The sequence below is a fragment of the Pan troglodytes genome, chromosome 12 (assembly GCF_028858775.2).
Source record: "Pan troglodytes isolate AG18354 chromosome 12, NHGRI_mPanTro3-v2.0_pri, whole genome shotgun sequence".
In the NCBI taxonomy this organism is placed as follows: domain Eukaryota; kingdom Metazoa; phylum Chordata; class Mammalia; order Primates; family Hominidae; genus Pan; species Pan troglodytes.
The window spans coordinates 95,146,257-95,173,646 of NC_072410.2; the positions used below are offsets into that span (position 1 = coordinate 95,146,257).

The following is a 27,390-nucleotide window of genomic DNA, read 5'->3' on the forward strand; positions in this document are numbered from 1 at the left end:
GGGCACAGTGGCTCACGCCTGTAATCCCAGCACTTTGGGAGGCCGAGGCGGGTGGATCACTTGAGGTCAGGAGTTCGAGAACAGCCTGGCCAACATGGTGAAACCCCGTCTCTACTAAAAATACAAAAATTAGCCAGGCGTGGTGGCACATGCCTGTAATACCAGCTACTCAGGAGGCTGAGACACGAGAATTGCTTGAAGCCAGGAGATGGAGGTTGCAGTGAGCCAAAATGGCACAACTGCAGTCCAGCCTGGGCGACACAGTGAGACTTATCTCAAAAAAATAAATAAATAAAAAATAAAGATGGGTAAACTGAGTCCAAAATAAGGAAGTGATGTGAGATGAGCCATCCTATCTCCAGAATAATAAGTGAGCAGTCAAGAGCCTATCCCTAGGCAAATGCAGAGCAGCTAGCTTGGGAGTCAGCCTTGGAGGCCAGCCTGGTCTTCAGTCCGCAGCCCCTTTTCCCACAGGTGTTAAAAAGGGTTCCACAGTCTCATCCACCCCAAGGACTCTGTCCCTACCACCTGCAAACTCGCCTTCCTCCGTCTTTATTAGAGCTTCTATTTTCTCTGGCGTGCCCTCTGGTTACTGTCCTAATGCCTTCTGCCTGCCTTGGGAGATGTCTGCAGTTTTACTCCAGCTTGGTTCTCTTCCTGCCCCTCTGATTGCTCCTTCTCTAGTCCTGGCTCCTCTTCCTTTCCTGAGCTTTTTTTTTTTTTTTTTTTTTTTTTAAGATGGAGTCCTGCTCTGTCTCCCAGGCTGAAGAGCAGTGGCACAGCTCACTGCAGCCTCCACCTCCCATGTTCAAGTGATTCTCCTGCCCCTCAGCCTCCCAAGTAGCTGGGATTACAAGCATGCACAACTACTCCCGGCTAATTTTTGTATTTTTAGTAGAGACGGGGTTTTGCCATGTTAGCCAGGCTGGTCTCAAACTCCTGACCTCAAGTGATCTGCCCGCCTTGGCCTCCCAAAGTGCTGGGATTACAGGTGTGAGCCATCATGCCCAGCCCTGAGTTTTTTTTTTTCAAGGGTGCCTATTATCCAGCGTTTATCATGTTGCCCTTAGTTCCCTGTTCCTGGCCTTCTGCCTCTGGGAGAGGGACCTCATTGCTTTTGGTGGTTCCAGTTGTCTCTTCTAGGTTACCAGCTCTGACCTCTTGACTCCCAGTCCCAATTTCAGCTGCCCATTGGACAACTCTAAACTTAAGCCCTGTTGTCATCTCAAACTCAACACATCTAAAAATGAGTTCCTCATCATCCCCCAAAGCAGCTTTCCCAGCTGGTTTCCCTTTTCTGTTTGGTACATGACCATTCTCGCCCAGGCACAAAGATTTCATCAACTTTGACTCTTCTCCTTTCCTCTTCTACCTGCATGTAGGCACCAAACCCTGTGCATGCCTCCCTCGGGGTCTTGCTCTGGTATCCAACTCTTCCTTCCTTTTCCCATCTGTAGTCATCTATTGCTAGCCCTCAGCTCCAACGTTCCCAGTAGCTTCGTGGCTGTTTTCTCTGCACATAGTCTCTCCATCCTCTAAAATGGGTTGACATCTGAACCAAGACCCACCTCCATTAGAGACTTCCTTTGAACATAGACCCTTTGAGCAGCGTTAGCACATCTTGCCTGTTCCATTCACTCTGCCAATTCCCCCAATCTTGCCAAGTGACATGCCTCCTATGGTTATTTAACTTTTCACATTTTTTACCCAAATGAGAAGCTCCTAGAGGTCTTTCCCAGCCCCTGATCTGAGCTTGCTCAGGGCCAGCTGGGACCCCTGGTGCTACAACCTGGCACTTAACACAAGTGCTTCTGATTCCTCATGGTCTCCACTATTTTTCAGTCTGGCTCACTTGAGCTCTTTTAAATTAACCGAGGAGTGCCCTTCACCCAGAAGCAGAGAGCCCAAATTCCAATGCCTGCAGGGGCCAGGCAGGTCATGACATGGGTGAGGCAAGGCAGGTGCACAATGATAGGGAGTGGCAGGACGTGGCGTCTAGACCCCAGGTCCCCACTCTAGAGCAGTTGTTACTACTTAGGCCCCCTTTATGGATATCAGGCCCGGTGTGTTCAGAGTTTCCAATTTTTTTTTTTAATAAATATCAAATTTGGATTTTAGATTAAATTTCTCAACTTCTAAAATACTGTGCAAACCAAACAAAATACTGCTGCAGGCTAAGTTCAGCCTGCAGGTAACCCTGGATATAAAGATTTCCTGCTTTGTAATAATTCTTAGGTGGCAGAAAGCAGTTTGGATTGGGAGTTTCTAGTTCTGGTTATACCAGTAATGAGCTAAATAATCTTCAATAAGTTATATCCTTTCTCTGGGACCTCAGTTTCCTCATCTGTACAATGAAGGATCCCATTAAATGATCCCCAAGGCCTTTTTTTTTAAACTTGGTAATTCTGTGGTTCTGTGGCTTATTCTAAATGGTGGGGAAATCCTGTTTAATTGAATTTTCTGGTGAATGAGAATTACCATAAATACACACTGTATGTGGATTACTACATTTCAGAGAACTAGAATACAATAAGTCTTTGGTTAACTGAAATTCTCCAGAGTTAACTGGAAAATCCCCTTTTAATCAAGGTTGTTGTTGAGAGGCTTTCTAAAATACCAGAGTTCAGTTTCCTGCCTTTCTAAGCACAGGAGATGTAGCAATACTGGGCAAGGGGAACTGATGAGTCAATGTCTGGGGATGGCTCTGCCACCTGAGCTGAAGGAGTCAACAGCAGGGTGACCCAAGAGGATCTCCCAGCCAGGGCGCTGCTCACATAGCAGAGTTATCTATAAGTTAAGGACCACCTGGCTGGTGCCATAGATAACTATACTGAGGACCTCACCAGCCTTTTGCAAGACTCGGACACCCAGGTTTAACATCCACTTTTGGAGCATACCTCATTTCTAAGCTGATGAATAGTTGAAAACTGGCATTGCCTGGAATGTGCATCAAGGCTGACCGCCACCCAGAGCTCCTTCCCACTGAAAACAGTGAAAGCGCTTTGGAACCCAGCAGATCTTGATTTGAATTGAGTCTTACGCTTCCCAGCTGTGCGACTTTAGGCACGTGCCTTAACCTTTCTGAGTCTTAGTTTCCTCATCTATAAATTGGAGACAATACGCTCTCATAGAGTTGTTATGAGGACTGAGTAAAATCATGTGCGCTAAATGGCTGATGTGATGTTTGAGATTTAGTAAGTGCTGGGTAGGTAAATGGAAATCATTCCATTAGGAATTGATACCTTTTATCATGTAAAATCCCATCTGATTCTCCAGATTTTTACTTAGTAAGTAAGGTCAGAAAGTCAATAGCAGTCACCTTCCACCTCAATAGCCATTTGAGAAACAAATTGTGCATAATTAGATCTCCTGCTCCATCCACCCTTCCATTCCACCCTATCATCTTGGAATAGAGACACCGGCCTGAAAATCAGAACCAAGATCTTGATTTAGGGCCAGGTGTGGTGGCTTACACTTGTAATCCCAGCGCTTTGGGAGGATGAGGCAGGAGGATCATTTGGGCCCAGGAGTTTTGAGGTTACAGTGAGCTATGATCGCGCCACTCCAGCCCGAGCAACAGAGTGAAGTCCTCTCTCTCTATAAAAACAAAACAAAACAAAAACTCTATTTTGCAACTGTCATAGTAATAATTGATTCAGTCAAGAATCATCAAAGGATGCAAGTTTGATAAGGACAAGATAGTCATAGGCTTAAATATTTACCCTCTCCCCCAATTACTTATTAATTACAAAAGGAAAAAATAATAACTTTTCAGTGGAGAAACTTGGCAAGTATCTCCTTAAACATGAGATCAAAGTTAACATCACCAGGCCTGGGACAAACAGACATCACGTGGCTCCTGATATGATGTACTGAGGCCCCGGCATCACATCTGTGAGATTCCTGCCAGCAAATGCTTAACCTGGGTCTAATTATCAGCACACATCAGACTAGCCCAAATTGAAGGGCATTCTATAAAACAACTGGCCTATACTCTTGAAAAGTATCAATATCATGAAAGACAAAGAAAGGCTGAGGAACTCTTCTAAATTAAAAATTAAAGAAACACAGTGACTATGTGGAATGTATGATCTGGATTGGATTCTGGGTGAGAAACAAATCTCCATTAAGGACATTATTTGGAGAATTCAATAAAGTTTAATATTGAGTACATATTAAAAAATAGTTTTAAACAGAGTTCAGGCTTGTAATCCCAGCACTTTGGGAGGTCAAGGTGGGTGGATTGCTTGAAGCCAGGAGTTTGAGACCAGCCTGGGCAATAAAGCATGACCCTGTCTCCACAAAAAAAATTTTTTAAAATTAGCCAGGCACGGTGGTGTGCACCTACAGTTCCAGCTACTCGGCAGGCTGAGGCAGGAGAATTGCTTGATTGCCCAGGAGGAGTTTGAGGCCACAGTGAGCTATGATCACACCACTACACTCCTGCCTGGGTGACCAAGCAAGACCCTGTCTCTAAAAATAAAATAAAATAAGTATTATATCGATGTTAAATTCCCTGATTATGTAATAGAATGTCTGTGTTCTTGGGAAAGTATTTGAGGGTAAAAGGTATAGTGTCTGCAACTTACTCTCAAAAGGTTCAACAAAAGAAAATAAGTATAAACGGGTATGTACACACTCAGAGAGAATATTAAAATGTAGCAAAGTTTAACATTTGGTGAACCTGAGTGAAGGAGTTCTATGCGCCAGACTTGCAGTTTTTCAGTAAATTAACATTATTTCAAAGTAAAAAGTAAAAAACAAAAACAGAGCCAAAGCGCCATGCCCAGAGCCTGGCATCCTCTGCCCCCACACCATGGCGAAGTAGAAAGAGCCCTGACTTAGACACAGGTTCAAATCCCGGCTCCCAACTGTAAGATATTTCATCCCCAGGCTTCTGTCTCCTCACCCTAAAAGGAAGATAATAATACAGTGTCTCTCTCTTAGGGATGTTAAGGAGACTTAAATGAGGTAGTCTATGTAAAAACCCTGGCACCTGCCAAAAAATTATTCACATACTCTCCAAGTATATGCTGCCAATTGCCCAGAAGTGATAAATACCAACAGAATTCTTACTCTCACGTAGCTTATCTTCTAGTCAGAAGATGGAAAATAAATGACTAAATAAGCAGGCAGGCATAATTCCAAATTATGTATAAATTCTGTGAGGGGAATGGAGTGTGGTGGTAGAGATGGGGGGGCCCTGCCCTATACAGGGTGGTCAGGGAAAGCCTTCCAAGGAAATAACATTTAAGCTGACCCTGAAGAACAAGAAGGAGGGAGAGGCTGACAATGCAGGTGGCGGAACAGCAGGAACAAAGGCCCCGGGGTGGGCAAGGGCTCGGTGTATGCAAGGAACTGTCCGTCCCTTCTCTCCTTTGCTAGACCACCTCATAATTCCGTGTGTGTTCCTTGACAGAAGGGGCAGCAGAGCACCCAGCACTGGATACTCAGTATCAGATGAGTGAACAAGCAAATGGCTGATGTCTGGTTTCAATGTTTGCCTACGAGGAGATGTACCCCGCTCCCAGCTCTTAGCCTCACCATGCAGTGGAAGGGAAGGAGGCTTCTGAACTGGCAGCTCTACATTCTTCCCCTCTCTGTGCAACTTGTTTAGATCACAGAACTGGAAGGGACCCCAAAAATCCCATTCTCCCACCCCTCTGATTAGAGAGGAAGAAACAGAGACTTCAAAACCCACAGACCTGGTTGGGGGCCCACATCTAGCACTTTCCCCAGCCTCACAGCCTGCCTTGTTTATTTGTTCAGCAGTTTTTGTTTCGCCATGGCACAGCTTGTTCCGACTCTGGAACATTTATGAGATGAGCCAATTTTTAAAAATCATAGAAAATAAATGGTTTTCTCTTGGAGCTGAAGGGTGGGGCAGCCAGGGTGGGAGACAGGTTCCAGGCCAGTTCTGGGGCAGAATTTTGGCTTATCCTTTGCTGTGTTTTTTTATTCTCCTGCCTTGGGAACCAAAAGAATTTCAGTGGGATTTCCTGCCTCGATTTCTCCAGTACTATGATATGGAAAGACTAGAACATTCAACCATACACTTTCTGGTTCTCACCTCCACCATCATTAGTTCCATTCCAAACTCTGGCTCCTACCCATTGAGTTCAAGCTACAGCCTGATTCAACTGATCAACCTGGGGATGGAGGTGTCAGGACTAGCACCTGGACCATTCTGCCTCCTCTGCCTGCAACATCTTCTCTATCTGCTTGTGAACTCTTCTCCTTCAAAACCCAGTGGTTACATCACCACTTCTAAAACCTTGAACTGATTCCCCACGTAGTCGGCCAGCTACTTTTTAAATTTAAAAAAGCCCAATCAGAATAAACAGGATAGCTAAAATGCTGAATTTCTTTGCTTTTTTTTGACTGGATATTAACTCAGTGTACTAATGTTAGCTATTATCTTGTGTTATTTGATCATAATTTATTTGCAGATATGTAAATATGTGATTACCAAAAACTTGTAAATGAATACATGCTAAATTCAATTTTTTTGGCCAACAAAATAATTTATTTAAATGTTAATTATGTCCAGGATGGTAGAGGGAGTGGGATAAGGATGACACAAGGACTCCTGGTGGTAAAAAGGTGACTCTAAGGTCCTATCTAGCCTTTTGATACAACATGGCTGGCTCATTTCCCCAAAAGGCCTGGTACATAGTAGGTGCTCAAAAAGTATGCATTATATGTATAAGTCCGTGAGGACGATTATACTCTCTGACCCTGGGGTCAATGAAGCCTCTGTCAACCCCAGTTGAATGTCCCATGAGGGGCCAGGCTAAGAATCCATTCAAGAGCTGTCCTAGGCCAGATACAGTGGCTCACACCTGTAATCCCAGCACTTTGGGAGGCCAAGGCAAGCAGATCACCTGAGGTCAGGAGTTTAAGACCAGTCTGGCCAACATGGTGAAACCCTGTCTCTACCAAAAATACAAAAATTAGCCACGCATGGTGGCGGGCGCCTGTAATCCCAGCTACTCGAGAGGCTGAGGCATGAGAATCCCTTGAACCAGGAGGTGGAGATTGCAGTGAGCCAAAATCACTCCACTGCACTCAATCCTGGGCAATAGAGCGAGACTCTTTCTCAAAAAAAAAAAAAAAAAAAAAAAAGGAGCTGTCCTAGCTTCAGGCTTTTTCTCCCTAACTGGGCGACATGCCCATTCTTAGCATTCTTAGTACTAAGATTGGTGAGATCCTGGGGATGGACAGGGCAGTGTGTTCTGAAGCCCTTTCAAGGAGCAGGGGCAGCAGCCTGGATTCTGATGCCCATTCCAACTCCCTCTGCCCCTTTGCTCAAGGCAGTTCCCCAAGCAGCAGTCTGGCCAGCTGTGGGAGGTGCTGTTCACCACTTCCAAGATTAGCTCAGACCTTAAAAATCACAGCCCAGCTCCTGCCCTTCTCGTGCCAAGGAAAACAGTAGATGTCAGAAGCCTCCTTAGGTATCTGGAAGGGAACAGCTCCTTCTGCTCCCTCCCTTCCTTGTATGAGGTCATTGAATCGGGATGACAAAGCAAACAGTGACATGTGTTGGGACTTGTTCCCAGACTGATTCCAGGATTTCTCCAGCCCCTCCCGCCTCCCCACCCTCAGAATGGCAGACCCAGGTGTGGACAACAAACTGAATAGAACTTGGTCCTTGGGATCCTGGGAAATAGGGGCTAGTTGTGAGGCACTTCCTGGGGTGGTGAAGAGGAAGCCCTGGATAGACCTTGGTAAAAGAGGAAATTGGGATATCAGCCCCATGGGCTATTTGCACGGTGTGTTCCGGGCTTCAGCATGTTTCTACATATTTTAATGTGAGTTTAGGAGGGTAGGAGTTCTTTTTCAACTTCACAGATGAGGAAACAGCCTCATTTAAGGTCAGCAGTTTAATCAGGGTTACATGACTTAAGTGTGACAGAGCCAGACTTGAAGTGAGTTTTGTGACTAATGAGTTTTGTTACATTTTCCCACCTCACCACAGTTCCTTGAACTTGTCATTGGTATACCTGTTTCAGGCTTTCTGCCTTGTGGCATACCAGCATACTATTATTTACGTAATATTTTTCTTAAATAAACACAATTTAAAAGTTAACCTTATTCTGCCCATTATTCTAAGTTAAGTAACTCAGGAATGGAAAATGAAACATTGTGTGTTCTCACTTATAAGTAGGAGCTAAGCCATGAGGACGCAAAGGCATGATTTATATAATGGACTTTGGGGACTCGGCTGGGGAAGGTTGGGAGGATGGTGAAGGATAACAGACTAAGTATTGGGTACAGTGTACACTGCTCAGGTGATGGGTACACTAAAATCTCTTTAGAAATCACCACTAAAGAACTTACCCATGTGACGGGTGTGGTGGCTCACACCTGTAATCCCAGCACTTTGGGAGGCTAAGGTGGGTGGTTCTCAAGCCCAGGAGTTCAAGGCCAGCTTGGGCAATATATTGAGACCCCATCTCTCTTAAAAAAAAAAATTTACCCATGTAACCAAAAACTTACCTGTACCCTAAAATCTGTTGACATAAAAAAGTTAACTTCATTCTAAGCTACAATACATATGTGTGTATATATGTGTACATATATATTAAAATGTACATATATATTTTAATATGTATATGCAATGTGACATATTACATTTATACTGTTTATATGTATTTATATGTGTAGCTACTAAAATTAAACATTTTCATCCTCATTCCCTAAAGTCGACTCTTGTGACACCAGGGACACTCGTGTATACTTTGGAAAACTGTCTCACACCCTCTCTGTATTACGAAGGATGCAGCCAAGTGGCTGCCCTTGTTGAAATGCTCAGCCAGTAGGATCACTCATAGCCACCACTGTCTTTGTTAGGGCCGTGCCTCAAAATCACAGAATTATTGAATCATGGAGGGTAAGAGATAGATCATGGACTCTAACTCTGGAGAAGGTGTTATACAACACACCCAGCCATAGCCCTAAAGATTAAGGGGCACCATTCAGGGATATAAAGATGAATCAGATACAGTCCTTGCTCTTAAAAACTCACTAAGCTTACAGACATAAACAATTGAAAACTAGAAGGACTAAGCAAAGGAACAGAAATGAAAGAAACTCACATCTAGATGTAGTTCCACCACAAACTCGGTGTGCCTTTGAGCAAGTCACTTCATGTGTCTAGCCTCAGGTTTTTTTTGTTTTTGTTTGTGTTTTTTGAGACGGAGTTTCGCTGCAATGCCCAGGCTGGAGTGCAATGATGCAATCTGGGCTCACTGCAACCTCCACTTCCTGGGTTCAAGTGATTCTCCTGCTTCAGCCTGAGTAGCTGGGACTACAGGCAGGGGTCACCATGCCTGGCTAATTTTTGTATTTTTAGTAGAGACGGGGTTTCACCATATTGGCCAGGCTGGTCTCGAACTCCTGACCTCAGGCGATCCACCTGCCTCAGCCTCCCAAAATGCTGGGATTACAGGTGTTAGCCACCCTGCCCAGTGCCTCAGTTTCTTTAAACAGAGGTAATTAACATCTGTTTTTACCTTTTAAGTCTAATAGGGGATTCGGATTTTTTTTTTTAACAAGTGTGAAAAAAATCCTCTGTAAACTGTAAAGCTGAAATATAGTGTGTAAGGAATAAATATGCAATGCCCAAAGTCCTCCATAGAATATTGGCATTATAAATGGAGAGCGACTTTCTCTAAGTGAAATTAAGCACTGGAAAAGGCAGTTTTGGAGGAGAGTTGGGAGCACCATTTGGGCCTGACCAGTGTCCCTGGCTAACTTTCTGCTGCCAGGTCTTGGGCCCAGGAATGTCTGTGAGCGAAACTAGCTTGCTGCTCCTAACTTTTTCACAATCCTCCTTTTTTTCTGATTCTTACTCTTTCTTCTGCTTTGAAACCTTCATCTTCTTTCAGCCCCTTGTGCAAGTTGACCGCATTGTAATGGGTCTATACTGCCCCCTTGTGGTCACTCCCTGCCGTGGTTGCATTAACTTCTGACGGGGTGTGCGTGATAAAGGCAGACCTGAGGAAACCCAACCAACCCCAGCTAAATGCAGCTGGTCCTGGAAAATCCAAATTAAAGCCAGCTGCTGGAGTGCAGAGCTCCTTGATGGGAAGGAGTAGTTCATGCCTGGTTTTGCCCCAAGTAGGACATAAATCCAGCCCTCTGGATTAAACTTGCTAAAATGGTCAGTTCCTAGACTATCCAGCTTGTCTGGAGCAAGGTCCTGGAACTAAAAGTGGCTAGAAGGTATCCCTTCTCTGACAGAAAAACCCAAGGATAGGAAGGGCTGGGGCTAGGACCTGCCCTTCAGCCCTCCACCCATTGAAACCAACAGTTAACTAACTGAGCACCAATTTGTGAACTGCTAGGTGCCATGGATGGGGTACAAGATAATGTAGTTCCTGTCCTCAAGAACTTGTAAGTGACAAACGTAAGTAACCCAAACACACATATCAGTAATGAATATCAAGCCGTTGGAGTAAGGGCTGTAATAGAAGTAGAAATAAAGTGCTGTAGCGCTAGTGGGGAAGGAGGGATTAGTGATAGTCTCTGCAATCAGGGAGGCCTCTTGAAGGTAGTTTGGGGCAAGCTGATTGTGTTAAAAATGAGCCGGGCCTGGGGGAGGGAGGGAGGAATGGGTGGAGCACAGAGAGATTTTTAGGGCAATGAAACCATGTTTGTCTGTATACTATAATGGATACATGACGTTACACATCTCTCCAAACCCAGAGAATGTACAATATCAAGAGTGAGCCCTAATGTAAACTGTGGACTTCAGGTGATATCAGTGTGTCAATATAAGTTCATCAGTTGTAACAAATTTACCACTCTGGTGGGGAATGTTGATAATGGGGGAGGCTGTGTATGAGAGGAGTGGGGACAATGGCAAATCTCTGTATTTTCTGCTCAATTTTTCTGTGAACCTAAAACTGCTCTAAAAAATAAAGTCTTAAAAAGAAAAAAAGTAGTACCTTACTTACCAAACATGAGCAAGGAAGACCACAATGATACTCATAATAACTACATGGGGTGGGGGGAGGTGATTATGTGTTGGACATGGCTAAAAGTTTATATTTGTTACTTAATCTCTGCAACAATACTGTTGGGTAGGTATTATTTCCTCTATTTAATAGACAAGGAAACTGAGGCCTATGCAGAAAGGCTTGATAGAAAATATAGGGAGAGGAAAAAGCAAAGGTGTGTTTGGGGCAAATAACCTGTTATTTCTAGAGTAGCAGGTATGCCTCATCGGGTGGAAGAAAGGGAGGGACAAGGGCAGGTGTGGGGTCATGATGATGGAAAAGCACAGGAACCCTATGATAAGGCTTTTAAAGCCTCAAAGGAATTTGGACCCTCACACTTTGGACACTGGAAAACCTTTTGAGATTTCAGAGCAAGGGACTCTGCTCAGGGATGTGTTTGACATATGTGGAGGAGAGTTGATAAGGCAGAGATGAGAGGGAGACCTGTGGAGTCATGAGGTGAAGGGAGCTTAGATTAGGGCAGTGGGCAATGCAAAGGCATAGATCCTAAAACTTCCACATGGAGAAATTAAAATGGGCTAGGGGAATAAAGAAGGCAGAGGTACCCTTGATGGAGAACACTGCAATCACATGCTGAGCCCTCCAACCTGCCTCATCAATGCCAGGTCCTATGGTGGGGGTGGGGGCAGATTTCCAGAATCCTACTGAATAGAAGTCTTGGTTCCACCCTGGACTATGATGTGCCAAACCTCTAAAACCAAAGGAGGGCAAAGTCTTCTCAGAGACCAGCGGTGAAATCCTGAAAATTGTTCTCAACGCCCACATTAAGTGAGGAATCTCAGAATCAGAGTGGCCTGTCACAAGAAGACTACCAGTTTGATGCTGGACCCACTCCTCAAAGGTCAAGGAGTTTTATCATTTCCCAGCAGTCAAGAATCTGGTTGGACTAAACACTGTATGGGAACGCGGCTCCCGCTCCCCTGCAGAGGCTTTGATTCTGGCTTTTGATTGCCACAGGGCTGGCAGGCTTCCCTCTGGCTCCCACTCTCTCAGGAAGGCATCCACAGCTGCTGGCCACTTGTCACACCCTGTCTGGGAGGTGGCAGCACTTCAGTGGTAAAGCAACAGATCCTCAGGCTGTGGCTAACGGCTTCAATGTTTGTTGGGAATTGTGTCATATTTCCCGAAAGGGCTAACTCCATCTAGTACTGGTAGAATAGTGTTCTTTCCTGTACAATACAATGAACCCTCAATGCCCAACTGAAATGAACAGAATTTTAACAGTGGTCATGTTATGGTGATGCTGAGATGCTTAGACATTTAATTTTTTTATTTTTATTTGTTTTTCAGACAGGGGCTTGTTCTGTCTTCTAGGCTAGGTGCAGTGACGTAATCATGGCTCACTGCAGCCTCAGCTTCCCAGGCTCAAGCGATCCTCCCACCTCAGCCTCCCAAGTAGCTGGGACTACAGGTGCTGCCACTACACCCAGTTAATTTTTAAATTTTTTGTAGAGATGGGGTCTCACTATGTTGCACAGGCTGGTCTTGAACTCCTGGCCTCAAGCGATCATTCTGCCTTGGCCTCTCAAAGTGCTGGGATTATAGGCATGAGCCACAACACTCAGCTGGCATTTAATTTTTTTACCCATGCTTCATTTCTTCCCTTTCCTCTAAATATCTTTAAAATTACTATACCACTTTAAATATTTTCCTCTTCTCAAAATATCCTTAATTTTAGAAATAAAAGAGTTTTAGTAGTAAAAAGTTAGGCTAGGTGAGGTGGCTCATGCTTGTAATCCTAGCACTTTTGGAGGCCAAGGCAGGGGAAGATCCCTAAGGCTAGGAGTTCAAGACCAGCCTGGGCAACATAGTGAGACCCCCATCTATACAAAAAAATTAAAACTTAGCCGGGCATGGTGATCCATATCTGTAGTCCCGGCTACTTGGGGACCTGAGGTGGAAGGATCCCTTGAGCCCATGAATTCGAGGCTGCAGTGAGCTATGATGGTGCCACTACACTCTAGCCTGGGCAACAGAGCAAGACTTTGTATCAAAAAAAAAAAAGCAGGCAATATCCAACCATATGACATTCTGGAAAATATACAACTATGGAGACAGTAAAAAGATCAGTGGCTCCTGGGGCTGAAGGGGGAGAGAAGGATGAATAGGCAGAACACACAGGACTTCTGGGGCAGTGAAACTACTCTGTATGATACTATAATGGTGAATATATGTCATTATACATTTGTCAAAACCCACAGAATGTACACTAAGAGTAAATCCTAATGTAAACTGTAGTTGGTTTGATAACGTGTCAATTCAGGTTTAATTGTAAAAAATGTACCACTCTGGTACAGGACTTTGCTAGTACAAGAGATTGTGTGTGGGGGGTGGGGGACAGGTAAATGGGAACTCTTTGTATTACACTTCTTGTTCACTTTTGCTGTAAATCTAAAACTGCCCTTAAAAAGTCTATTTCTAAAATTAAAGCAATATACTGGGGGTTAAAAGTTAGACTCAGAAATTGGACTGCTTATGTTCCAGTCCAATTCATTGGCTAAGTGGCCTTAAACCAGGGTTTTAACCTTCAAGTCTTCAGTTTCCTCAGCTGTATAACTGAAGGAAGTAACTATTTTGAAGATTAAATGAGAATCCATACAAAGCAGTTAGCATAGTGCCTGGCACATTGAGGGCACTAAATAAATCTTAGCTATTATTATTATTATTATTATTATTATTATTATTATTTAGACGGAGTCTCACTCTGTCGCCCAGGCTGGAGTGCAGTGACGCAATCTTGGCTCACTGCAACCTCTGCCCCTCCACCCCAGTTCAAGTGATTCTCTGCCTCAGCCTCCTGAGTAGCTGGGACTACAGGCGCCTGCCACCACACCCGACTAATTTTTGTCTCTACTAAAAGTAGAGACGGGGTTTCGCCATGTTGACCAGGCTGGTCTCGGGACTCCTGACCTCAGGTGATCCACCTGCCTTGGCCTGCCAAAGTGCTGGGATTACAGGCGTGAGCCACTGTGTGCCCGGCCTATTTTTTCTTTTCTTTTTTTTTCTTTTTCTTTTTCTTTTTTTTTTTTTTTTGAGACGAAGTCTTGGCTCTTGTACCCCAGGCTGGAGTGCAATGGCGCAATATTGGCTCACTGCAACCTCTGCCTCCCAGGTTCAAGTGATTCTCCTGCCTCAGCCTCCCGAGTAGCTGGGATTACAGGTGCCTACTACCACACCCGGCTAATTTTTGTATTTTCAGTAGAGATGAGGTTTCACCATGTTGGCCAGGCTGATCTGCCTGCCTCAGCCTCCCAAAGTGCTGGGATTACAGGCATGAGCCACCACGCCCGGCCTATTTTTTCTTTTTCTTAGTAGAGATGGGGTCCCACTGTATTATCCAGGCTGGTCTCAAACTCCTGGCTCAAACGATCCTCCAACCTCAGCCTCCCAAAGTGTTGAGATTACAGGCCTGAGCCACCGCATCTGGCCTTAGCTATTATTATTATTGGAAATTTTTAATACATAATAATTAATAAAGTTTTGGCTTTCTAGACATGTTTTTAGGTCCCTTGAAAATTCTTAAAGTGGTTGGGTGCAGTGGCTCACGCCGGTAATCCCAGCACTTTGGGAGGCCAAGGCAGGAGGATCACTTGAGGTCAGGAGTTTGAGACCAGCCTGGCCAACATGGTAAAACGCTGTTTCTACCAAAAATGTAAAAAATTAGCTGGGTGTGGTGGTGCGCACCTATAATCCCAGCTACTCGGGAGGCGGAGGCAGGAGAATCACTTGAAGCCTGGAGGCAGAGGTTGCAGTGAGCCGAGATTATGCCACTACACTGCAGCCTGGGCGACAGAGCGAGACTCTGTTTCAAAAAAAGAAAAATTTTAAAGTGGACAAAGACTTGTTTCAATGTTAAATACATATGCCTGACTTTTTCTCTCCAAAACGCTGCTTACTCTGATAAACACATTTCACCCTTTTCTCCCAATAAATGAGTACCCATAACCAGGAAAAATTTTGTTCCTTATACCAAAGATAGGGAGATCCAGCTGTCTAAGACTGAAGTCTGCTTTCAAAACTCATGTCACCTAGTCTTTAACCTCACCTACTAGTACCTGCCACCCAACCCTACCCACCCACAACTGTTCTTCAGCCCTCTCTTTTGAGATCCAGACGTGTATATCCAACCAACTGCTTTCTTGACATCTTTACTTGGGTGTCTCAAAGGAACATCAAGCTCAACTTGTTGCCCTTACCTCAATGAATGACCTATCACCCATTCAGATGTACAAGCCAGCAATGTGGGAACCATGCTCAATTCCTTCCCTTTTACCCCCAGACAATCCCATCACTCAGTCTTAGCCATATTCTACTTTTAAAAATATTGTTGGGCCCCATTTACCTCTTTCCACCTCAGTCTCTGCTTAATTTAGGCCACCATTATCTTTCACCTGGACTTCTGCTGCAGACTTCTAACTGGTTTTTCCTGCATCCTCCTGCCTTCTTCCATCCTTCTTTCACACTGTAGCTTGAATCTTCTTTTAAAAATCCAAACCCAGCTGGGTGTGGTGGCTCACGCCTATAATCCCAGCACTTTAGGAGGCCGAGGTGGGCGGATCACGAGGTCAGGAGTTCGAGACCAGCCTGATCAACATGGTGAAACCCCGTCTCTACTAAAAATATAAAAATTAGCCGGACGTGGTGGCGGGCACCTGTAATCCCAGCTACTCAGGAGGCTGAGGCAGGAGAATCGCTTGAACCCGGGAGGCGGAGGTTGCAGTAAGCCGAGATCGTACCACTGCACTCCAGCCTGGGTGACAGAGTGAGACTCCATCTCAAGAAAAAAAAAAAATCTAAACCCAATCATTTCAACATCACTAACAACCCAATGGCTTCCCATTGCTCTTTAAATATAGAGGCAGATATAATACAAAACTCCCAGGGAGGCCAGGATGGCAGACCAGGGACAGCTTGCTTACAGTTAACTCTTGTGTTCCTGCTGTAACAGCATATTTTATTTCATGACTAATAACCTTACTTTTGTTTCTGAGAAAAGGAGACAGGATTACTTTGAATTCTGGTACCCATAAAACTGCAACCATATAGTTCAGAGATAATTAGCCTTCTGAATAGAAACTTTCAAATATCCATGAACTGAGATATACATTTTTTAAAGATGTCATAAAGAAAATTTTTAGCCAGGTAAGACCTTAAAGATGTAGAGCAGGGGTTGGCCAACTACAGCCTGTGGGCCAAATCCAGCCTGCCATTTGTTTTGATAAACAAACACTTATTGGAACACAGCACACTCATTCATTTGCGTATTGCCAATGCTGTCTGCACAAAGCAGTAGAGTGTTTACGACAGACTATATGGCTTGCAAAGCCTAAAATATCTGACCCTAAACATAAAAAGATTGTTATAGAAAAAAGTGCTCTAGAAGTTTCCCACCATGGGCTCCACATTAGGGTCACCTGGAGTACTTATAAAAGGGATCACCTCACCAGAAGCAGTGGCTCACACCTGTCCTCCCAGCACTTTGGGAGGCTGAGGTGGGCAGACTGCTCGAGCCAGGAGTTTGAGACTACCTGGGCAACATAGTGAAACCTCATCTCTATAAAAAAAATATAAAAATTAGCTGGGCATGGTGGCGTGTACCTGTAGTCCCAGCTAGTTCAGAGGCTAAGGTGGAAGGATCGCTTGAGGACAAGAGGCAGAGGCTGCAGTGAGCCATGATAACACCACTGTATTCTAGCCTGAGTGACAGAGCAAGACTCTGCCTCAAGAAAAAAAAAAAAGGATCACCTCAGAGATTCTGATTAAATCTGTCTGAGGTGGGACCCAATACTGCAATTAAAAAATTTTACATTTCTCCAGGTGATTCTAATATGTAGCCACAGTTGAGAATCACTGATCTAATCCTATCTCCTCTTTCACTGATGAGGAAAGTCAGGCCCAGATGTTAGGATCTATCCCCTTTTTGTAATAACAACTATTAACATCTATAAAGCCCTGTAAATTCATCTACATTATCTCATTTGATCCTTAGAACAATCTGAGGTTCCAAGAGCAGGAAGCATTACTGTCCCTGCTTCACAGATGACAGAATTGAGACTTGAAGAATTTAAGACATGTGCCTAGGATTCCTCAGGGTCATTGTGAGGGTAGGGGGAGGAGTGGTGTGGTGTGGTGTCGGGGTGTGTGTGTGTGTCTCTCCAATCCCTTTGCCTTCACTTCAGCCAGAGCAGATATATTTTTACTTGTTCAAGTATTGGGTCCCACATACAATTTTGTTTGAATAGCGTTTCACCTCTGAAGATCATTGATCTAGCTCAGACTTTTGTTCACTGTTTTAATCCAAGATGGCATAGTCATTCTGTACCCAAATTCCTGTCACTTCTTACATCATCAACCAGTTTTTCCTTGTTGGTCTATATGAAGTCCAAAATAATAGTTTCTCATAATACCAACATTCCTTTTTGAGAGATGAAGAACTTATCACTTTTAGCAGACCAGACTTCCCACATCTGTCAGGATAACTGAAGTTGCTCATTACTGCTTCCTGCCTACCTCCGTGCATACTGTGTAATCCATTTTAGGAAAGCATCAGCCTCATCCACTCTCTAGCTCAGCCACAGCATTTTTCCTCCCTGCTGCTTATGTCTGCCTCAGCCTACCCCAAATGCTCTCCACTTTGCTTCACTCTTGGGCTTTCCTTTCTATGGAAGTGAAGCACTAATGATGGGGAGGGTGAGGGGAGGAAATAAGACATCTTCTTGCATTTCTTCCTGTTCCCAGAGAAATTCTTTCTATTCCCCTCTCCACAGAGGTAAGAAGCCCCACACTGGGCAAAACACATGCAGCTTTCCATTCCATGGCCTTATTTGCACCCTTCCACAAGAGGAGGAATGACTGATTGGTCAGAGTTCTGGACATTCAGCAAGCTGAGTTTTCATCAGGACTAGTGCCTGAATGCACAAGGTGGTGCCATAGTTAACTTTGTCCTGATAAGTCAGGGTCTATTCTCAAACCTGGTAGGAAGATTATAGTTGAAGGTTGTAGGAAGCCCCCACTGTGAACCTACTTTTAGTACCAAGAATGACAGGGACACCTGGAGTCACACCCATAGCATAACCTCATATTTCAACAGTTATTTGAGGAGGCAATATCAGTGAGTTCTGCAACCCAATCACCAGAAGCACCCTATTGCTCAGGAAAAGCATAGTCCTTAAGTCTTAAGGAAAGAGGTTGTGACCTTTAATCAACATAAGGTCCCAACATTAGGTCCCGGATGCAGTGGCCTGTAATCCTAGTACTTTAGGAGGCTGAGGAGAGCGGGATTGCTTGAGCCCAGGAGTTTGAGACCAGCCTGGGCAACATGGTGAGACCCCGTCTCTATAAATATAAAAATTAGCCAGGCACAGTGGCATGTACCTGTAGTACCAGCTACTCAGGAGGCTGAGGCAGGAGAATCACTTGAGCCTGGGAAGTTGAGACTGCAGTAAGCTGTGATCATGCCACTGCAGTAAGCTGTGATCATGCCACTGCACTCACTCTTGGCAACAGAGTGAGACCCTGTCTCAGAAAAAAAGAAAAAAAAAATGAGGTTCCAGTGCTTTGGGAGGCTGAGGCAGGAGGATCACTTGAGGCCAGGAGTTCAAGACAAGCCTGGGCAACATGGCAAGACTTCATCTCTCCAAAAAATTTAAATAAAATAATTAGCCAGGTGTGGTGGTGGTACATGCCTATAGTCCCAGGTACTTGGGAGGCTGAGGTGGGAGGATTGCTTGAGCCCAGGAGTTCAAGGCTACAGTGAGCTAGGATTGCACCACTGTACCCCAGCCTAGGTGACAGAGTAAGACCTTGTCTCTTAAAAATAATAAAATAAAATAAAATAAAATATTAGGAACATTTTTGCCTTCTTATTTTAATAGGATCATGTCTCTCACTTTACAAATTCTCAAAACATATGGTTCCCTTTTTACATACATATATAAACACTTTTAAACATAAATATCAAATGCATGAGAATCATATGGGCAGATAAATTTAGGAAGCCAAGAACACAGAACGAAAAGCCAGTCACCAGATCTTACAAATGATCATCTAAACTTCTCTGGCCATTCAATTTGATACATTATCCCAAATATTCCATGTCACATGGTCCACAAGGTTTTCTTTTGGGATTCTGAAGCAATCAATAGCCATACTTGTCATTAAGATGGGTTCTGCCATCTCCACTTTGACCTAGATCAGAATATAAAAAAAGAAATACATTATTTACTCTTCCAAAGTCAGGAGAGAAAAGATATCCAGATATCAGTAGGCCAAAAAGTAAAATAGACAAAAAGGTTTATTCTACGGTAGAAATTTTACTTTTTGTATGAAATTTCAAAATACGGCCCTCTTTCCTTTCTACCCTAACATTTGTTAGCATAGAAAAAGCAGACATCTCAAGTAACTAAATTCTATTAGTTACTAATATATTAGAAATCTCAAGCTGTGATGAACATATGAGGAAGTAAGTATCTCATACATTGCTTTAAGGGTGTGTGTATGAGCATAAAACTGGTACAATCTCTATAGAATGCAATTTATAATATCTTTAAAATGTTTATACCTTTGATCCAGCAGGTTAACTTTTATGATTTTTTTTCTATAGATGCTCCTCTCTACTTAGCATTTTATAATTAAGTATCCATAAGAAACTAACAACAATTGGTTGTCTTGTGAGGAAAACAACCGAGTAGCTGAGGCACAGCCAGAATTGTTTTCCTTTCTTTTGACTTGGTAAAACCCAGATAACATTACACCTGTAAACACTTCCGTATATATTCCTAGAAGACAAGGACTTTTTCCAAAAAACATAACTCAACATCATTCACACTTTAAAAAAATAAAAAATAATTTCTTAGTATCATCAAATATCCAGGTAGTGTTCAAAATTATCTGACTGGCTAATAATTTTTTTAAACAGTCGTTTGTTTGAATAAGGATCCAAACATGGTATACAAATTATCACTACATACTCTTGTAACTTTCTTATGTTGAACCTTAAATCTATATTACCTATTCAAAAATATAAATAAATGAACCTTAGAGGAAAAAAAAGTAAAAACAATCTACCTTCAGGTGGGACCCACACACAGTAGTCTGGGTCATCTTCAGGATATTTGGAAGAAAGTGTTGGTGGAAGCTAAAAAGAAAAGATGGATTGTTTTATTCACAAGAATTTCTCTCCAGAAACCTTACAACTGCAGAAGGGATTGGGTTCCTATTGTTAGCCTCCTTAAGCAGAATAAACATTAGTCAAGAATTTTGTATCCAACAAAACTAAGTTTCATGAATGAAAGAGAAATAAAGTCTTTTTCAGACAAGCACATGCTGAGGGAATTTGTCACTACCAGACCAGACCTACAAGAAATGCAAAAAGGAGTTCTAAATCTTAAAACAAAAGGTTGGCATGCACCAGAATAGAACCTCTTGAAAGCATAAAACTCACAGGGCCTATAAAACAATAATGTAATGAAGGAAGAAAAGTATCTAGGTAACAATCAACATGATGACTGTAACAGTACCTCACATCTCAATATTAACATTCAATGTAAATGGTCTAAATACTCCACTCAAAAAAAAAAAAAAAAAATCACAGGCTGGGCTCAGTGGCTCACACCTGTAATCCCAGCACTTGGGGAGGCTGAGGTGGGTGGATCACCTGAGGTCAGGAATTCAAGACCAGTCTGGCTAACGTTGCAAAACCCCATCTCTACTAAAAATACAAAAATTAGCCAAGTGTGGTGGTGTGTGCCTGTAGTCCCAGCTACTCAGGAGGCTGAGGCAGGAGAATCACTTGAACCCGGGAGGCAGAGGTTACAGTGAGCTGAGATCACACCACTGCACTCCAGCCTGAGCTACAGAGCGAGATTCCGTCTCAATAAATAAATAAATAAATAAATAAATCGCAAACCAAATATCTGCCATCTTCAAGAGACTCATTTAACATGTGAGGCTTCTTATAGACTAAAGGTAAAGGAGTGGAAAAAGATATTCCATACAAATGGAAGCCAAATGCAAGCAGGAGTAGCTATTCTTATATCAAATAAAATAGAATTTAAAGCAACAACACTGAAAAAAAGACAAAGAAGGCTATTTATAATTATAAAAGGATCAACCCAACAAGAAGATATTACAATCCTAAATATATATGCACCTAAAACTGGAGCTCCCAGATTCATAAAACAACTACTACCAGACCTAACAAAAGAGAAAGACAGCAACACAATGATAGTGGAAGACTTCACACTCCACTGACAACAGTAAACAGATCATCAAGGCAGAAAGTCAACAAACACTGGACCTATACTATACTCCAGAACAAATCAACTAACATATTTACAGAACATCTACTCCAGAACTGCAGAATATACAATCTTCTCATCAGTGCCTGGAATATTCTCCAAGATAGACCATATGATAGACCACAAAACAAATCTCAAATTTAAAAAAATTGAAATCATATCAAGTATCTTCTCAGACCACAGTCGAATAAAACTAGAAACCAACTTGAAAAGGAACCTTCAAAACTATACAAATACATGGAAATTAAACAATCTGCTTCTAAATGATTTTTGGGTTAACAATGAAATCACTGGAAATTTAAAAATTCTTCAAAATAAATAATAGTGACACAAGTTATCAAAACCTCTGGGATACAGCAAAAGCAGTGCTAAGAGGAAAAATTTATAGTGCTAAATGCCTACATCAAGAAGTCTTGAGCCAGGCATGGTGACTCACGCCTATAACCCCAGCACTTTGAAAGGCCAAGGCAGGAGGATTGCTTGAGCTCAGGAGTTCAAGACCAGCCTGGATAACATAGCAAGACCTCATCTCTATTTAAAAAAGAGAGAGAGAGAGAGAGAAAAGTCTGCAAGATCACAAATTGACAACCTAATGTCACACCTCAAGGAACTAGAGGAACAAGAACAGACCAAATGAGGCTGGGCGCGGTGGCTCATACCTATAATCCCAGCACTTTGAGAGGCTGGGGTGGGCAGATCGCTTGAGTCCAGGAGTTCAAGACGAGCCTGGTCAACATGGTGAAATCCTGCTTCTAACAAAAGTACAAAAATTAGCTGGGCGTGGTGACACACGCCTGTAATCCCAGCTATTCAGGAGAGCTGAGGCAGGAAAATTGCTTGAACCCGGGAGGCAGAGGTTGCAGTGAGCTGAGATCGCACCACTGCACTCCCTGGGCAACAGAATGAGACTCTGTCTCAAAAAAAAAAAAAAAAAAAAAAGAACAGATTAAACCCAAAGCTAGCATAAAAGAAATAACAAAGATCAGAGCAGAACTAAATGAAATTGAAACAAAAGAAACTGCAAAAGATCAATGAAAAAAAGGTGGTTTTTGAAAAGATAAACTAAATTGATAGATCATTAGCTAGATTAGACAAGAAAAGAAGATTCTATATTAGTTCAATTAGAAATGAAAATGGAGACATTACAAGCAACACCACAGAAATACAAAAGATCCTTTGAGACTACTATGAACACCTCTATGCACACAAACTAGAACATCTAGTAGAAATGGATAAATTCCTGGAAACACACAACCCTCCTAGATTGAATCAGGAAGAAACAGAAATCCTGACCAAACCAATAAAAAGCAGTGAGATTGAGTCAGTAATTAAAAAATATTACCACCAACAAAAAAAAAAGCCCAGGACCAGAAGGATTCACAGTCAGATTCTACCAGATATTCAAGGAAGAATTGGTACCAATCTTACTGAAAGTATTCCAAAAGAATGAGAAAGGAATCCTCCCTAACTCATTCTATGAAGCTAATATCGCCCTGATACAAAAACTAGGAAAGGACATAACAAAAAAACAGAAAACTAGAGACCAATATCCCTGGTGAACACAGACGCAAAAATCCTCAATGAAAGACTAGTAAACTGAATCCAACAGCATATCAGAAAAATAATACACCCTATTCAATACACCATGATCAAGTGGGTTTCATCCCAGGGATGCTGGGATGGTTTAACATATGCAAGTCAATAAATATGATACATCACAGCAACAGAATTAAAAACAAAAACCATATGATCATCTCAATAGATGCAGAAAAAGCATTCAATAAAAGTCAGCATCCCAGGATCATTTGAAGCTAGGAGTTTGAGACCAGCCTGGGCAACAAAACAAGACTTATTTCTACAAAAAAACCCACAAAAATTAGCCGGGCATTGTGGTGCACAACTGTAGTCCCAGCTACTCAGGAGTCTGAGGTGGGAGGATCACTTGAGCCCAAGAGGTTGAAGCTTGCAGTGAGCCATGATCACACCACTGCACTCCAGCCTGGGTGACAGAGCAAGACTCGGTCTCAAAAATAAAAATAAAAATAAAAAATAATATTTTTTTTGCAGCAACTTGGAGCTAGAGGCCATTATTTTAAGCAAAGTAACTTAGGAGTGGAAAACCAAATACCATATGTTCTCACTTATAAGTGGGAGCTAAGCTATGGGTATGCAAAGGCATACAGAGTGGTATGATGGACTTTGGAGACTCGGAGGAGGCTGGGAAGGGGATGAGGAATAAAAAATTGCATATTGGGTACAATGTACACTACTTGGGTGACAGGTGCACTAAAATCTCAGATTTCATCACTATATGATTCATCTATGTAACCAAAGAACCATTTGTAACCCAAAAGCTATTTTTTAAAAATTATATATATAGGTATAATTTTAACTCTAAGAACTATTGTCCTTATGCCTGTTAGCAAACAAAAACTAACGGAGAACAGTTTCTATTAATGATCTTGACATAAGTAACCTACTTGGGGGAATATTCTCTCTCTGAACCTTTTTTCCATAAAGCATCACAAGCTGATTTTCAGCCAGTGAGTTACATGACACTCTTTAAAAGGGGCAGTTAACACACTGCAGGTATGAGTGCTAAATGGTACAGCCCCCATAGAGGGAAATTTGGCATTTACCTTTTGGCCAAGGTTTAGAAAAGTTAACAGAGCAAGGCTGACTGCTATCCTTTGAAAACCTATTTGCAAGGTTTGCCCTTGGCTGGCATCTGGGAATCTAGACTTTGGGAAGGTTTCTGCTACCCTAACTGACAAGAATGGCTCATTGTGCCTAAACTGTTTGTACAAACAATATGATTCATGCTGAACACCTGCTTTCCTTCTGGAAGTCTGAATTTTGGTAGATGCCAGGCAGGGAATGCCTATGTGATCAGTCGCCAATAAAAACCCTGGGCACTGAGTCTCTAATGAGCTTCCTTAGTTAGCAACATTTCGCAAGTGTTGCCACAACTTGTTCTTAGGGGAATTAAGCATGTCCTGTGTGACTCTACTGGAAGACATCCTTGGAAGCCTGTGCCAGGTTTCCACCATATTTTGCCCCATGTTCCTTCTCCCTTTGCTGATGGTGCCTGGTGTCCTTTTGCTGTAGTATATCATAGATGCAAGTACAATCATACGCTGAGACCTTGGTCCTCTTGTGAATGACCTAACCTGTGAGTGGTCTTGGGGACCTCCTGACACAGCCTAGCACTTCTGGGAGCTTACTATATCCACACAAAATTATATATATACAAGGTTGTTCATTATAGTATTATTGTAATAAAAGACTAAAAACAACGCAAGTGTCCATCTGTAAGGAACTGGTTAGATAAGGTCCTCCATATGGTGAGAAACTCTCAATATACTGTTACAAAATAATTTCCATGAGTGGTTTAAATAAATAAATAAAACAAAAAAACAGACGTAGAATGGAGTACATTACATCCTACCTTTTGTGTAATAAAAGGAGGAAAATAAGAATATGTTATTCAAATGTCTTTATATGGCAAATTAGGATATAAAAAAAGATTCATAAACTAATAAAAGAGATAGTTTGTATGTGAGCAGTTATAGGGAAAAGAGTGATAAAGACAACAGAAAATTCAAAAACAAAAATCAAAGCATCTAGATTTCTAGGAGAGGGGAATAAGGCTGCTGGGAACTCTGTTAAGTCAGTCTCCAAAGATTCACTTTTCTGGATGTGGTCCATGACAAAGGGATTCATTTTTACTCCCAGACAAGTGAAATACTTACTTTGCCTGGACCAGGTGTTTTCTTTTTCTTCAGTTCACCTCTGCTTTTCTCATATTCATTCTTTGATGCTAATTTAAGAAAAAAAAAAAAAACCGGCAATAGCTATTTTCAGTATAAGTAAAATAAAAAGGCAAAATTCTTCCTAAAAGAACATTACAATTACTGAAGAAAAGATGCTCATGACAATGCAATTCTTAACAATTCCTTCTACTGCTGTAAAAACTATATCAAGAGAAAATTTTTCCTGGATGAATAACCCTAGTTTTTAAATCCTAAGGCTGTTCTACAAGTTTGAATATAACCACATTATGCGAACAAGTTAAAAAAAAATGAGGCTGATTTTACTAGTCCACAGTTTAACCATTACAGGTAAAACCAGAGTAAAGCAGTCCTTTTAACAATTTCTTTTAAGATAGTTTTGGAATCACTCCCATAATAGGTACATATTTGACTTTGGGAGATGTAAAATTGTGGAGAGCTTTGCACAGCCAGAGGGAAGTATCAAGGCATTAGGTGCTTTGTGGGGGAGGGAGAGGGAACCCCAGAAGGTGGAAGAGGAGTAAAAGAAAGGCAAATGGGATGGCACCAAATACAAACCTCTCTTATGTTCCAACTTTGTCCAGGGGCCTAGTGGCAACATAACTAAAGGACCATTCTCTGTGCTGCCTTCAGGTCAGCTGCCAACCCCTCCCTTATGAAACCAGTCAGCCACCTGTGTGCAGAGCAGCAATGAAGGCTGCCGTACTACTTGCCTGAGGGTCCTGCACACAATGAAGTGGTTTTGCTACAGTCTTGATAATCTTTATTCTGTTCTTCCTTGCTAAGTTGAGACATGTTTTCTATAAAAAGCAATATCAAAGCATATTGTCATGATTTAATTCATGGTGGAAAGCCAAACAAACAAAAACAAAAACAAGAGAAAGAGAAGCTAAGTACATAATCATCCAGTTTTATTATCATCAGCTTCAACTAATCTTAAGGTTTTAAATAAATATGTTTCAAATGTATTACAGAAGACTGCCAATTTTCCACTTAAAACACTAGCCAACATTGAGGTAAAACTTTTTAGCAATACTTACCAAAAGCCTCAAAAATGTACATACTCCTTGGCCTAGAAATTCTACTCCCAGAACATATTTTTTTAAAAATCAGAGATGACCACCAAAATTTATTATTATTTTAGAAACAGGGTTTTTCTCTGTTGCCCAAGCTGGAGTGCAGTGGGGCAATCATAGCTCACTGCTGCCTTGAATTCCTGGGCTACAGAGATCCTCCTGCCTCAGCCTGCAGAGTAGCTAGGACTACAGGCATGTACCACCATGCCTGTCCAGTATTTTTTTTTTTTTTTAATTTTTTGTAGAGATAGAGTTTCACTATCTTGTCCAGGCTGGTTTCAAACTCCTGGGCTCAAGTGATTCTCCTACTTCGGCCTCCCAAAATGTTGGGATTATAGGTGTGAGTCACCCAGCCTAGCCCCAAAATTTGTTATATATATGTTTGTAATAGCAAAAATTAAGAAATAACCTACATGTTTAACAACTGAGAGTTGACTAAACACATTATGGCATATGCATGTGATGAACCACTATGCTCCTTCTCTGGAACCACATTTTAAAAAGAATAGTCTAAGGCATAGGAAAAAAAAACTAGGTTATAAAATAGCAATATATAAGCTGGGCATGGTGGCTCATGCCTATAATCCCAGCACTTTGGGAGGCTGAGGTGAGAGGATTGCTTGAGGCCAGGAGTTTGAGACCAGCTTGAGCAACATAGGGAGACCCTATGACTCTATTTTCTCTACAAGCATGTGCCTTGGGAGGTCAAGGCTGCAGTGAGCCAAGATCACACCACAGTACTCCAACCTGGGTAACAAAGTAAGACTCTGTCTCAATAAAAGTAAATATTAAAGTAAAAATAAAAACAAACCACAGGAAAAAAGGCCTGGGGTAATCCCTCATCACTGCAAATTTACTAATTATTTAATTTTGTTTTGTTTTGTTTTTGAGACAGAGTCTCACTCTATCACCCAGGCTGGAGTGCAGTGGCATGATCTCAATTCACTGCAACTTCTGTCTCCCGGGTTCAAGCAATTCTCTTGCCTGCTCAGAGCCCTCCTGAGTACCTGTGATTACAAGCGTGCACCATCACGCCCAGCTAATTTTTTCTGTATTTTTAGTAGAGACAGGGTCTCACCACGTTGGCCAGCCTGGTCTCGAACTCCTGACCTCAGGTGATCCATCCGCCTCAGCCTCCCAAAGTGCTGGGATTACAGGCGTGAGCCACTGTGCCTGGCCAAATTTACTAATTATTTAATCT

General features: G+C 42.3%; 1 protein-coding gene across 1 annotated transcript in view; it reads right to left on the bottom strand.

Moving 5' to 3' along the window:
• Positions 1-18,875: 18,875 nt before the first annotated feature.
• SLC4A1AP (solute carrier family 4 member 1 adaptor protein) overlaps positions 18,876-27,390 on the bottom strand; it is a 31,164-nt gene continuing 22,649 nt past the window's right edge. The window contains exons 11-14 of the mRNA XM_001158810.6: positions 25,827-25,913; positions 25,075-25,142; positions 20,091-20,160; positions 18,876-19,211 (exon numbers count right to left, since the gene is read on the bottom strand). Coding sequence (XP_001158810.1) covers positions 19,162-19,211; positions 20,091-20,160; positions 25,075-25,142; positions 25,827-25,913 — 275 coding nt within the window. The 3' untranslated portion in view covers positions 18,876-19,161. The remainder of the gene's footprint in view (positions 19,212-20,090; positions 20,161-25,074; positions 25,143-25,826; positions 25,914-27,390) is intronic.